The following is a 15,166-nucleotide window of genomic DNA, read 5'->3' on the forward strand; positions in this document are numbered from 1 at the left end:
TCTGTGTTGTTTCAGGCAGACAAACTCATTAGCCCGGAAGGTGGAATCTTAGGACTGGAGCCCTGACAGTGTTCAGAGCCAGGAATGTGCCTGGCATCCTTAAGATTTGTTTGAGATAAACCAGGCCCACACTGATTTAGATGAAATCATTCTGGGGCGGGGGGATGGAGACTACTATGTAAGCCCTTTTCTGTCTCACTCATTGTGGAGATTTTTCCTCTTCTTTGAGATAGGACATGTCCTAGATAGCTTTCTGTCATTGTGAAAAGCCACTGGACTTTCGGAGGAAAGGATTTATTTGGCATATAGGTTATAGTCCATCATTGGGGAAAGCCAAAGCAAGAACTGAAGAAGAGACCACAGAGGAACCCAGTCTGCTGGCTTGTTCTCCCTGGCTTCTTCACCTTGCTTTCTTGTGCCATCTAGAATCACCTGTCCATGGTGGTACCACCTACAGTGGGTGGGTCCCTTCCATACTGATTGTTTTTTGTTTTTTTTTTGAGATGGGCATAGAGTTTATTTAGTGGGTTATGGGGGGGGAAGAGGAGAGAGAGGCAGGGGGAGGAGAGAAAGAGGGGAGAGAGAGCAGAAGTTACCTCTTCAGGAGAAAGACAGGCTGGAGGAGTCCATACGGAATGTTCATCAAGAAAATGCCCCACAAATATGTCTTAGTTACGGTTCTATTGTGATGAGGCGATACCTTGACCGTGGAAACTTTTCAAAGAAACCATTTAATTGGGGACCAGCCCTGACATAAACCATTTCTCGTACCAGAATGGAGGTGTGGGAATGAAAACACAAGTCACATGACTATATTGGGAGGGAGTTTTCAGGGATCCTTCATGAAATTCTGAATTCACATCCTGAAAATCCACCCACGTTTATTCTCCAAACAGCTTTTATATCAAAACATAAACTGAGGGGGAAGTTCATTAGCATTCTGTTTCCTAGGTAGTGGGGAGAGTGACTTAGGTCATGTCCACACCTATGCCTGTTCTGTCATGTAGACTGAAAAACACCTCTTCTCTGGGCGGCCTCCTAAATTACAATATAAGGAGCAGAACGGCATTAGCACATCCTGACCACTTGCTTAGGATGGCGTCAAGTTGTCTCACTATCAAAAGGCTAGGCGACTACCTTCTGTGTGGTAAGTGCAAATTGTGCCCTGCCAGGTCGCTCCGTTCTGACTGCCATACCATGTAGGAATGTGGGCCTGTATAATCTGACCCCTACACACCACGACTGAAGTTCTATCTTGCATCCAGACATGACAAAGTACTTGTTAAATAACCTCAGAGCAAGTCCACCTACCCTCCGAGTGTGTACTTCCTGAAATTTCTTCCTAACCCCTGACCTTGCCTCAACCATGAATTCGTCTTCTGAGTATCAAAGTTCTAGAAACATGGGGTAGAGGTCTCAGAGAGGTCTGTGCAGACCTCCTCACCCTTAATCTCCCAGTAATAAAGCCAATGAAATTGTGCATTTTCTTGAATGCTCCCTAAGCCTTGACTTAACCCCAAACTGGCCCCCACCAGCACCACTGCATGGCACCTTCTCCTCTAGAGCCAATCAAGGGTTAGGGTCCCACTTTTCCACTTTCCGCCATGACAACACCATTAGCTCCAGGTCCTGCGGGCTTTGCCCCTGGTAGTTGTAGGAACTTGTCCCAAGGCTTGGCCCTCGGATTTTAAGCTTGCAATTATAGCTGTTTGAGAAACCCTCCTATTTCAGGGATCTTCCAGCCTCCTGCGTTTTGGTTTAGCATTTGGGACTATTCAGGTATGTGGGGGTTGGGGAGGAGGAAGTTTCCCGAGAGTTTTAACCTCAAGGTGCTGTGTACCAGTCGCATAGAGCCTACTTCAAAAGCAGAATCCACAATGCTCTCCTGTAGGTCAGGAGTTAAGAAAGCAGTCACCGGGCTGGGAGTCCTTTATGTTTTTCAGACCAGCCCACACACAGTAATGGGTAACACATTCTGGAAAGTTCTGAGCATGTGTTTCCTTCTGGCCAGCTTTCTGCTTGGACGTTCAGCCAAAGCCGTTTCAGCTACAGTAACCAGGATACCCAGGAAAGTCTGCTCGCACAGCAGAGAAGAGCCTGGCGTCCTGCCTCCTGTCTGGCTCAATGGCTCTACTGTCCCAAGGGGCAGCTGGTCAGGTCTGCACCTGGGCTTGTTGCTAGAATCTGGATGTCTGGGTTCCTGTTGAGCTGGGGTGAGACCAAGTTCCCAGCGATTGGCTAGTGATAGGCAGAGGTATATGGTAGCTTCAGAACCCACTTTTCAAGAGCAAATTAAACACGGGCAAATTCCACACACTGGCCCTGTTTTCTTAAAGAACTAAACAGCAAAACAATGAATTTTTATCTGATGTCATTTAAAAATTCACATTTAATGACTTCCAGTAAAAGCCTCAGTAAGGTACCTTCAGTTCAAAGAACCCCATTTCCTAATCTTTTTAGAGAAAAACTTCAGACTTTCTGGCTTCCTTGTACTGTTTTTAAAGTTATTTGGAGGGAGAAAAGCAAGGGAACATCTTCCATTTTTATCAACCATTTTTTCCACCTCTTTTCACTCATTTATCAAAGGCTTACTGAATGCTTCTGTGGAGACACTGCTCAATTCAACCTCACCTGAGATCTATGTATGCATCTGTCTACTGCTAGATTCCCAGGGTCGGCAGGAAGTCCCCTGCATTTCCACTGCTCCTGTGTCTGAGTTATTTAGAAGCCCCTTGTAGCCACAAAGCAGGAAGAAAGCTTCAAGTCCTTAAATAACCCACTAGCCTTTTTCAACCTGTTCCCTTCACATCTGAGAATCCCCTTCCTCCAACCCTACTGTCCCAGAGTTCCTGGGAACTGCAAGCCCCTCTCATCTTTTCTAGGTCCTTCTCATCAGCTCTATGTCCCCATTGTCTCCTTCAGGTCCCTCTCATCTCCTCTAGGTTATTTTTATCATCTCCTCCAGCTCTCTCTCTCTCTCTCTCTCTCTCTCTCTCTCTCTCTCTCTCTCTCTCTCTCTCTCAGTTTTTTTGAGACAGGGTTTCTCTGTGTAACCCTGGCTGTTCTGGAACTCACTCTGTAGACCAGGCTGGCCTCGAACTCACAGAGATCCACCTGTCTTTGCCTCCCAAGTGCTGGGAGACTCCAGGTCTCTCTTGTTAACTCCAAGCCCCACTGTTTCCTCCAGGCCCCTCTCATCTTCTCCAGGCTTCCATCCTCTCTTCCAGATCCCTCTCATAATCTCCAAGCCACATTGTCTCCTCCAGGCCCCCCCTTATCATCTTTAAGTCCCCCTCATCATCTCCTCGAGGCCCCCCTCATCTTTTCCAAGTCCCCCTCGTCTCCTCCCAGCCCCCTTCATTACCTCCTCCAGGCCTCCCTCATTGTCTCTTCCAGGTCCCCCATCATCTTTTCCAGATTCTTTACATCTTGTCCCGATCTTTACTCCGATGTGACCTTGGAGACTCACCCATGTTCCCTACCCTACTTTCCTCCATTAATGTTTACTAGTTAGCATATTGCATAATTATTGCTTTATTTTGTTTCTTTTTCCTCCTAAAATTTAAGTTCTATTAAGGGCAGGAGCTCTTATCTGTCTGGATTTTTGCTCTGTCTCTAGCATCTACAACAAGGCCTGATATGTTATATGCTCAACAAATATTTGTAAAAAGAATAAATTATTTAATCTCCGTGTTTCCAATTTCTGTATGTTTCCCTTAGCTGGCTTTTAGCTTGGTTATGGAAAAAGCTTTATTTTTCTTTCTTTTTTAGCTTTAATTTTGATTTTTAACTAGGTTCGTGTGTGTGTGTGTGTGTGTGTGTGTGTGTGTGTGTGTGTGTGCGCGCGCGCATTTGCATGCAATGCTGTGGAGGCCAGGTGAGGGTAGATGCCCCAGAGGTGGAGTTACAGGGCGCTGAGTGCTGCTTATTGTGGGTGTTAGAATCTCACTCTTCAGCACTAAGTCATTTCCCCGGCCCCTGCTTATTTTCTTTTCAAAACTACAATAGTAATTGCCAACTTTTAAATAAGCTTACATAGAACTTTTAGTGCAATAAAATAACAATGATAATTTATTGATGTATATTTACCAATGGCCTTTGAATATTGAACTGAGATAAATAATTCCTTATGTAATTTTAGGAGTCGTTGGTCTAAAACCATTTCATGCCATGATAATATAAAATCCATACCATATACTTAAATACATAAATGATTAACTACCTCTCCTGATATTAAAATGTATATTTTCCTAAGAACTGATTCTATGAAAACATTCCCTAACCATAATTGCTTTATAACAAAGATTAATTCACTGTCTGTGAATTTCCTACTGGCTATTTTAATTGTAGAAAATAAATTTTATCCCCAGTTTATCAGATTTTGCTGAGAATTACATGCTAATGCCATTATATTAAAATTTTCTCATAGGAAAAAAAATCTCTGGCTGTTTATAAAATGAATAACTGAAATTTACACTAAACTCATTTCATGTTCTTTTACTTAATAAAATTGGAGACTTTTTTTTTTTTGCTCTGTTTTGCTTTCTGTTGAGACATTGTCTCAGTACATAGCCCAGACTAGCTTTGAACTCTCAATCTTTCTGTCTCAGCTTCTCCGGTGCTTGGATTCTAGGCATGTACCACTGTGCTGACTTTGAGTTATTATTTTAATCGTACTGACATGTGAAAAGGAAGGGCTACAAAAAGGGTAGCCATCGGTTATATAAAGAATGATTCAATTTATCATATGATGGCATTCTTTTTAGGAGAGTAAAGAACCAAAACAGGTGTGCAGAAGGGAAGAGAGAGCAGGCTGGAGGTAGAGGTCTAAGAGGCATGGATACACACCTGCTGTGGTGATGGCCGCAGTTTTGATGCCTTTGTCTTCATTTTGTAAGTCCTGGAGGAAGGAACCAACTGTTGACACCATCGGCTTGATGACAAACTGACAACGCTCTTTTCTGGATGGCAGAGTCAGTGTCACCAAGGGAAGGCCATGTTTATAATTGACTGTTATTTCTGTGAAGACAAAAATGTAGATTAGAACCTTAAAGCTTTAAAACATGAGAATTTATTAGGGCTGGACAGATGACTTTGTGGATAAAAACACTGGCTGCTGCTGCAGAAGACCCAGGTTTGGTTCCCGGCATCCTCTTGGCAGCTCACATGGTCAGTAACTCCATTTCCAGAAGATCCAATGACTCTTTTGACCTCTGTGGACTATTGCATGCACATTGTACCATTGAGTGATGATTCAAAAAAGATGACTTCCACCCAGAATTGGGTTGTTGATTGACAGCCTATGGTGCTTGGGAGAGGCATTACCCTCCCATCCCCATTATAAGGTAAAGTAATAGAATACTCATGCTTACATGAGTAAATCATAGATCTCGGAATCCCTACAAAATTTGTGTCACTACATGGTTTCTGCATTGTGCCACGGTTTGCCATTATATCTATTTCAGGCCTGCTGGTCTCTAACAGTCTGCTGTAGTTTCTCCTGCTCAGCATCATGATGATCTGTCCAAGGTCTTTACAGGTAATGAGTTCTGGTCCTTAAGGCAGGAACTCACGCATCTTTGTCTGACTCATCTCCAGTTCCTGAGGTCACATGGTGAAGTTTGCCAAAAGGCATTACCAGTGACAGCATGCTACCAGAAGGGCAAGAAACCAAATACAACCAGTGGGTGGGGTGGGGTGGGGTAGGCGGAGTCTGTTCAGCTCAAGACTGCATCTCCTGCTTTATTGGGAAGAATGGAAATAAAGTTAGCCCATCAAAGAAGCGAGAAAAAAACTTACCATCAGGTGGCAACACTGTTCCATAATAGAGGGCTTGGTAATATTTTGGATTTCCATACAGTTTCATATATAAAACCTGTAAAAAAGAATGTGTCTTCAGAAAACGGTAAAGCTAAAATTCAGAAGAGTATAGGACTCATATATGGTGGAGTGTGAACTTTGTATGTGTGTCCCACACGGGCATGGTGGATTGTGAACTTTGTAACTTTGTATATGAGCCCCACATGGGCATGGTGGAGCATGAACTTTGTACATGTGCCCCACACAGGCATGGTGGAACATGAACTTTGTATGTGTGCCCCACACAGGCCTACTGTGGTGGTTTGAATGAGAATGGCCTCCATAGGTTCATAGACAGATGCTTTGTCTACAATTCATGAAACTGTTTAAAAATGATTAAGGGCATGGCTTTGTTGGAGGATGTGTGACCTTATTGGAGAAGGTGTGTCACTGGGGGTGACACTGAGGTTTCAAAAGCTCACACCAGGCCCAGTCTCTCTCTGCCTCCATCCTGCAGATTGGATGTAAGTTCTCAGCTTCTGCTCTAGCGCCATGCCTGCCTACCACGGTGCTTCCCACCATGATGACCACGGACTAACCCTCTAAAACTGTAAACAATGCTTTCTTGTATAAATTGCCTTGATCACGGTGTCTCTTTGCACTGATAGAACAGTGACTAAGACATATCAGAGGCAATGAGTTGCAGCAAACATCATCTGTCACATTAATTTAGGACTGTTCATTTGAATTTTATTTCTAAAAGTATAACCTATTATCAAGATCCAGAAGAAAAACAGCTAATTACTTAAAAAAATTTTTTTTGAGACTGGCTGTTCTGGAACTTTCTGTGTTGATCAGGCTGGCTTTGAACTCACAGAGATCCATCTGTCTCTGTCTCTCAAGTGTGGTATTAAAGGCATACACCACTACACCTGCCTTTGACTCCTTAAAATGGATATACCACAATTAATAAACATACATAGGAGATCTCCAAGTTTGTATAACAAATGTTATAATGCTATTGCTTTTACTGTGGCAGAGTCTGTACAGAGTTAATGAAATTGGGATATACAGCAAGCAACCAATCTCAATTTTGTCAACCCTGACTGTGCCCCTGCGCGCGTGTGCGTGTGTGTGTGCATGTATGAACCCTGACTTTTTTTTTCAAAATTTCTTCTTTAGATTTACTTATTTGTATTTTATTTACTTGGGTGTTTTTGCTTGCTTGTATATTTATGTACCACATGCATGCCTGATGTCCACAGAAGCCAGACAAGAGCATCAGATTCCCTGGAACTGGAGTTAGAGACAGTTGGAAGCCACCATGTGGATGCTGGGAGTCGAACCCAGGACCTCTGGAAGAACAGGCAGTGCTTTTAGTCAACTTGCCAGCTCCCAGCCCCTCGAACAGTTGAGTTCGAAAATATCAGGTAAGACCTTATCTCAAAACAGCAACAAAAGGTGCAAATGTTTACGATGTACTTACATGTAATTTACACTTGCTATACTGCTCTGTGTATACGTATGGGGGCAATAGATGTGTGTGCACCTGTACATTCTGGGAGGGACTGTGTGCAGTAAAATGTCCAATGAAAACAGACACCTTTTTAGGATGCTTTAATTACTGTGCCCACACAGCCTGCCAGTGACACCAGTCTCAGCACGAGTGCTGTAATTTGCCCTCACCACATTCACAAGAATGCCTCTCTTTTCAGGATGGCTCATTTTATTTAACACGTATCATTAGATCATGTGATTTACTCTAAAAAAGATTTAAGATACAAGCTGGAAAGTGGCTTAGGGGAAAAAATCTTGGCTGCTAATAACATTTGGCTGCTCAATTTTCAAATTGCCTTTGAAAAATAAATGATGATTTTTTTTTGAGACACTAGAAAAGGGAATATAGCAGTTCAGTGAAAGAGTACCTGCCCAACATGCATAGGGGTCTGGGTTCAAGTACTCGGTACCCCAAAAATAAATATTTAAAGTAAACAGCTCAAGGTTTGAAAGCAATACCAAAATATAGACACATAACATGTCCCAAAAGCATTATTGTACACAATTAAATTAATAGAACTATTATCTACTATCTCAAACAAGATCTTTTATCTAGATATATATAGTTCTGAGTCTTCATGATTGTATCTAGCGTCCAAATAGTCTGTGTATAGCTACTCCATTTATTCAAATCAGTCCACAAGGCTAGCCGCAACTTTTAAATACAGCACATGTGCCTCAAGACCTCTTTGCATGGTAAATGAGGTAACTCCATATTGGGAAACAAAGAGGAAGTATATAAAGGTGATGTTTTTGGGTTCCTTTAGCAATCATATAATTCTAAACTGGGATGCACCCTGTGTGGTAAACCTGGCTGTGACAGATCACTACAGATTTGGATGCACAGAGAAATAATAAATGAGCTGTGATGAATAGTGACTGTATATAACATACCATCTGGGCAATATTATTTACTAGGCAATTACTAAGTGCTGAATGACCACTCAGTCTTCAAAACTTCTGCTATCAAACTAACCATTCTTGCCTGCTATTTTTTGTTGTTACTATGGAAGACATCTTTTTGGATCCTTAAGGTCTAATATATTCCACTGAAACTTGCTTAGGATCCTAGCCCCTCCTGCCACCCAGGGACTTCACTGCCTTCAATATTTTTCAACTGCAGTTTCCCATGGCTGGACAAAGCATGGTCACTTCTCCTGCCTTCATCCATGCCCACGCCCTCCTCCTTACTTGCCTTGAAAAGACTGGCTACATTTTTACCACTCTCTCCTAGCTGGCTACATTTTTACCACTCTCTCCTTGCTTTTCACACATTCCTTACAGACTATAGCTGGCTCCCAGCCCATCAATTCCCAGAAATCACTCTCCCAAGGCTCTGCTTTCTTTCTTAGTAGATCAACTGAAAACTTAATTATCACTGACTTTGCAGAAGCTTTAGCCACTCCCCCTCCCGCCCTTCCCCTTTTAAACGTTCCTGTCTCCCATAATTCCACATTGCCACAGATCTCTGGTTACATCTTTCCAGCCTTGCTTTCAGATTCCCTGTCTTAGTTAAGGTTTCTATTGCAGTGAAGGGACACCATGATGATGACAGCTCTTACAAAGGAAAACATTTAACTGGGGCTGGCTTACATTCATTTTGGTTTACATTATATTTATAACAGTTTAGTCCATTATCACCATGGTGAGAAACATGGTAGCATACAGGCAGATGGTGCTGGAGAAGGAGCTGAGAGCTCTACATCTCGATTCACAGGCAGCTGTCATATTCCACATCTGGGCAACAACATCAGTTGGTCCTACTTGGTTTATTCCTCTGTGTTGGAGGGAAGTGTGAGGATTAAGAAAGAGATAGATAAGAGACAACTGATAGAGTCAGGAGGGCATCCAGTAAATAGTGAGATTCTGCCTCGTGTTTATTTCTCATAGAGGAGGGAGAAAGCAAGAGGCTTCTTTTCAAAGATACAAAGAACAAAGTAATTACCTTTCTCAGTACTCAAAGCATCAAGTAACCACACCCTAAGTCCAAATGTCCTATTAGTAGCCACACCTTTGGCCAAACTTCCTTTCATATAACCTTTAAGGAGCAAGAATAGTTCTGAACTCTCTGACCTTTAGTCAAGGTGGAACAGATCACCTCTGTGGGCTCCCACAGGCAACAGAAGACTATGTACCACACTGGGTGCAACTTGAGCATATTAGATCTCAAAACCCACCCCTACAGTGACATGCTTCCTCCACCAAGGCCACACCTCCTAATAGTGCCACTCCCTATGGGCCAAACAATCAAACACAAGAGTCTATGGGCCAGGCCTATTCAAACCAGCACATTCCCTTTCTTGTCTTTTATGTGTCGGTATTTTGCTGAGTTCCCTGAGAAACAACCTCTGTCCTCTTACTCCAGGAGAGGTCAGCAGTACCTCCCTGCTCACAAAGTCCCAGCTGAATTGCTGGGCTGTTAGCTCGACACAGTGTCTACAACCTGGAGCCTCTTTTTAAGCTGAGTATACACAGCTGGAACCTTCTGAGGTAGCTTCTCTGGCTCACATGTTCTCCCATTTTCTAGAACTCTTCTTTTTTTGGGGGGGGGATTTTTCGAGACAGGGTTTCTCTGTAGCTTTTTGGTTTCTGTCCTGGAACTAGCTCTTGTAGACCAGGCTGGCCTTGAACTCACAGAGATCCGCCTGTCTCTGCCTCCTGAGTGCTGGGATTAAAGGCATGCGCCACCACCGCCCGGCTCTAGAACTCTTCTCGCTCTCAACTAGAGGATGCTATACTTCCCTAAAGCATGTCTGTGTCATGTGACTGCCTGTTCCTTCACTGTGACCGGACAGACACCGGCTCCAAATGGGGCCACTGAGATTCCAATCACAGGAATCTGACTGAACTCAAGAATGTTCAAACCACAACTCTACACACTGCTGTGGAGAATATTTACAACTTTTTGGGAAAGCTAGTAATAGGCCTCTAAATATACAAAATCCCACTGACCCAACAATGCTACCTCTGTGTGTAAGCCGAGAAAAAGTCATTGTGAATATGCTTAAATGACAGTTATAAAATATATCACGTTGTACCGTATCGCTTTTCATGATGAGATTGAAAAATTGGAAATTGCTGGTCAGTGGTGGCATATTTCTTTAATTCTACCACTTGGGAGGCAAAGGCTGGTGGATTTCTGTGAGTTCAAGGCCTACCTGGTGAGCTCCAGGGCTACACAGAGAAACCCTGTCTTGAAAAAAACAAAAAACCAACAACACAAGAAAAACTGGAAATTATAGAAATCATCATTAGTACAATGAACATTTTATTTATATATTATATTTATTTATATTATATAAATATGTTATATTGTATTATTAAATATTTATACACTATATATTAATAAAACACTGTGAGTGAATCACAATGTAATATGAAACAACAAAAATAAAGACAAAATGTTACATTCAGTAAGATTCCACTTAAAAACAAAAAGGAAAGTACCCTATAATGTGAGGAGACAGGAGAATGGTTATGCTTCAGACTGGGCATAAGAAAGTTTCTAGAATGCTTCTGATCTCTTTCTTGCTCTGGCTTCATTTTTAAAGTCCACTAAGCTTTCCCTGACACTAGACAGCTCCTGTATGAATGTCATTCTTGAAGATCCTCAGTTAGGTTGGGATTAGCCTCTAGAACTAGACTAGAACTCTCCTTTGTGACGCTGTTGCAATAGTTGGGCTAGGACATGGCTAAGGCATGAAGAGACTGTGTGCTAATGTAAGGACTGCAGCATGATAAGGCACCAGGAAGGAGTGATCCAGTAGGAAAGCTTCACAAGATATCAAGATGAGAACGCAGGCCAATTCTTGGTAACCTAAGTCCATCACTGTCAAGAATGACCTGGGAGAAGGAGGTCAACCAGATGGTGCTGACACAATAGTCATCTTCTGTGTTTAAATGCCTGGGGTTAGAGATGGTGGGAAACAAGGAGCCACATGGGACAGCATAGGTGGCCACTCTGTTCGAGTCCTGCAAACCAGTGAATTCCATCCATGCATTTAACACAGCTTCATCCCTGCTTGGGGACTCTACACTTTCCACTCCCCTCAGTTGGGAGATCTTTTCATCGAGTCTTTGAACCACTAGCTCCTGTCAGGACTCAAGCATGACCTTGAGTGCCTTCTTTCCCTGATCCCATTCTAACCCTCTACTGTTCCTCGGCTCCTAGTCATCCCAAGCTGATATTATATTATCTATGTGTTCCTTCCTAATTGGCCTATCCCAGCTAAAGCTTCCAAGAAGCAAAGATTACACCTCTGGTTTCTGGCACTTTCCCTCTAGTGTAATTGTACTGGCGTAAATGAAGGCAGACAGAAATTATAAAAATATTTTAAGCTTTAATTAGGGAAAGACTCACAGAACGCGTGGTTCCAGTGGAGAACAGGAAAGCAGAAGGGCAGGTGGGGAGCATGCCTGCAATCTTTATAAGTAAAAAATATCCTCGGGGGACCCTGCCCTACAAGCAAGGTGATTGGCTGGGTCTCCCCTACACTCTAGCACCTTGAACCATGCCTGCACCTGGTGAATACACACAAAAATATTTGTGACACACCTGGAATCCCTGCACTTGGAGGCTGAGGCAGGAAGTGCAGGTTTGACTTTAGCCTGGGCTACGGAGTGAGACCTGTCTCAAACACAAACCTATGAAAAGACTCCTTAAAATCTACACTATGGCATCGCCACTCTTCAACCAAGGTTATGACAAATGCTATGACCACACAAAGAGAAAGCAGTTCACTGCCTGAAGTAAATGCAAGACTTACTCCTTCCCAAAGCACACCATATAGTTAAGAAGTCACAGAGATTCCTCCAGTTCCCCCTGGCGAGGACACCAGGGACTTGACATTTCTTTCAAGATGTTTTCAGCATGTGACAGGAAACACTGTTCATCTCCTCTCAGTCACAGAGAAACTGGAAGACTTCTGATTTGGGGATAAATTATGTATTTTAGGGAACTTATTAAAAATAAAAAAGCTAAATTTAGAAATAATGGGAGTGGCTTAGGAGAGAACACTACAAGTGTGGCCAGGCATGGCGGTGCACGGCTGTGTCCCGGAGCTTTGGAAACTGAGGCAGAATTCTGAGGCAGACTGGCCTCAGAAGAAAGATCCAGAGGGAAGTGGGAACCATGATCAGAATAAATATGTATATCTATCTAGATATTGAAAATTTATATATATATATATACACATACACACATATACATACATACATACATACATACAGAGAGAGAGAGAGAGAGAGAGAGAGCACTCACCAGAAAACCACAGCCTGAATGAGAGAAAGTGTGACTACAAACCTCAGGCTACATCAATGTAATTACTTTATTAACCACTTCTAGCCAAAGGATCCCATGACGCTCATCTTCCACATGTATCACTGGCATGTTTTTTCACATGCTAATTCCTATGACTCTTCCCTTTCCTTACTTATCCCTTATAGCCTAACAAATATCCCCCAAAAATGGTTTTATGAGAGAAGAAGATAACTTGTTTTAATCTCAATAAAAAATGCCACAATGACACTTTAATGTGTTTCGTAGGATCTTGTGTGACAGCCACACAGGCTTACTGAAAATAACACTCTCCTTGGAGACAAAAATAATTAACATCCAATAGCTAATACTTCTGCCAATTCCTACCTAAGTGTCAACGCAGCTTTAACTTAACAGCTGTAGACAGCAACATCCACCCTTTCCTACCTGATTATTTCTGTGACTTTAGCTTAGAAATGGAAATGAATTTGGAAAACCTGAGAAACCTTTTAAAAGCGTAAGTCCAGACAGCTGAACTGATGATAAGCCACCTGTTTGGTAAATAATATGATGCATTTATTACAGTCATGATTTCCTAAAGAAATATCCCAGTTTATGTTAAGAAAAATGAATCAGAGTCTCCCTACAGAGCCACCAAGTGAGAACTGGTCACCCTCTCCCCCACTGAGAGAGGCTGCCTTTGTAGAACTGCAGAGTTGTTTTTCTACTGATCTCAGACCAATGGTCAATCCATGTTTATCTACCCATGTCAGCCTACTGTAGTGAAGGATACAAGCAGGAAGCCTTCAGAGAAAGGGATAGTTTCTAGCTTGATGCCAGCTAGGGACAATTATGTCTAGAACAGAAGGAATATTTTATACATCTGGTAAAACATATATGTGTGTGTTCCATATGTCAACTCTTTAGGACAAGACTTTCATTGAGGCCTGGTTAATACTTCACTGTTGATTTTGGAGTATTTAAGAATACACAAGTGTCTACAGCACACTCCCCACCTCATCAGGCAAAACAATTATGTTGAAGCATCACGAAAAGAAACATGAATGGGAAACCCTTCTACCATTCCAAGGTTACCCTTGGAACATCCATCAATTGCAGCAGCCAAGCCTGACCAGTCAGAACCAGGAATACGTGAGTGGGCTGACATGGTTAGGAAATCCATAGAGTCGAGCTAATGCATTTCTCTCTGAGTATCCCCTAATTGTGAGTTAGCCTGGGTGGTCTTTGTTATATTCTAAGGTACATTGTCTTTATCCTAAGTCGCTGATTTCCTATTTGGGGAAAGCACATTGACACCAGGCTAATGAAATGTCATTATACTAGCAATCGATGACATTTCTACAGCATTGATTATTGCTGCTCTTGTTGCTGCTAATCACAATTCTTCTAAAGGAAATCCTTCCATACAATTGCACTCTGGGCATCTTTCCCCAGCTGTCTTTCTCCTGCTTCTCATGTGTCCTCTCACAGATGCAAAGCCTGGCCTCAAATACTGCTGGAACCATTAGAGTCCCTCCCCCGTCTTCTTTAGCTTAGTAAAGACTTCATCCTCTCCTATTAAGCTTCTGCCTGGAGGGCTGCTTATAATGAACCCAGCAAGGTGTCAAATGAGCCTGTTCCAGACAAATTAAAAATGCTGAATTGCCACAGTTCCCTTTTAAATTTTTCAGGAAGCAATCATATTTCTCTGTAACTTTCCTGCAGAGGAAGGAAGCCCTGGGGTGCCTTGGCAACTTGGTGACCACCCCTAAAACAAAGTTACCTCGTTTCTGGTCAACAGAATCGTGGGAAATATAATGAAATTTCCATTAGACTCCTCTCCCTTCTTCCACAGTGATGAGGATTAGCTGGAATGTGGCTCATGGTCAGGACTACAGCCCTCAGTTCCTTGTACTAAATGCAGCCATGTAGCACATTCAATGAAATATTCAATGGAATATGAGCTCAAGGGACATGTAACACCCCGAGGGCTGGCCCACATTACTTTGCAAAACTAATATCCACATTTGACTTTGGAAACTGCTGGTGGTTGACAGAGCAATAGATCAACACAGGTTCCCAAGTGTCCCCTGAAGGTGAGGAGTAGGGCTAGTCAGCCTCTGGGAAGTGCAGCTACTCATTATTATTCATTAACAGCCTTTAAACCCAGTCTTCCAATATCTCACTTAGAAGCTGGGCATAATGGCACACACCTGGAAACCCCAGAGCTTGAAGTGGGTGGATCTCTTGAGTTCGGGGGAAGGGAAGATCAGGCGGAGGAGCCCACAAAGACTCCCTCCCTCTCAGCGGGTTAGAAAACCGGCACCATCACTAGGGAAATTCATCTACCATCTTACAGATTTTACAGCCTCTCCTGCCCCCATGAAGACACCCATGGTCAGAGAAACAGCCAAGGTTTGCCAAATTGCAAGCTGTTCATTCTTCCTGACAGGTTCCGTGAAGTTGTTATTTACTGCTCATACCCAAGAGGTTCAGAATACATGAGCTCATCTTTGGGAGCCCAAAAGGTGATCTTTTGTTTTTCAGTGCAAT

The 15,166-nt window shown here is 42.7% G+C and overlaps 1 protein-coding gene across 2 annotated transcripts in view; it reads right to left on the reverse strand.

Moving 5' to 3' along the window:
• Window positions 1–15,166, reverse strand: part of Mcub (mitochondrial calcium uniporter dominant negative subunit beta) — a 32,559-nt gene that overhangs the window by 10,497 nt on the left and 6,896 nt on the right. For both annotated transcript variants that reach the window (XM_057793560.1, XM_057793559.1), the window contains exons 3-4: window positions 5,800–5,875; window positions 4,849–5,019 (exon numbers count right to left, since the gene is read on the reverse strand). In XM_057793560.1, coding sequence (XP_057649543.1) covers window positions 4,849–5,019; window positions 5,800–5,875 — 247 coding nt within the window. The remainder of the gene's footprint in view (window positions 1–4,848; window positions 5,020–5,799; window positions 5,876–15,166) is intronic.

This window comes from Chionomys nivalis, chromosome 18 (assembly GCF_950005125.1).
Source record: "Chionomys nivalis chromosome 18, mChiNiv1.1, whole genome shotgun sequence".
Lineage (NCBI taxonomy): Eukaryota > Metazoa > Chordata > Mammalia > Rodentia > Cricetidae > Chionomys > Chionomys nivalis.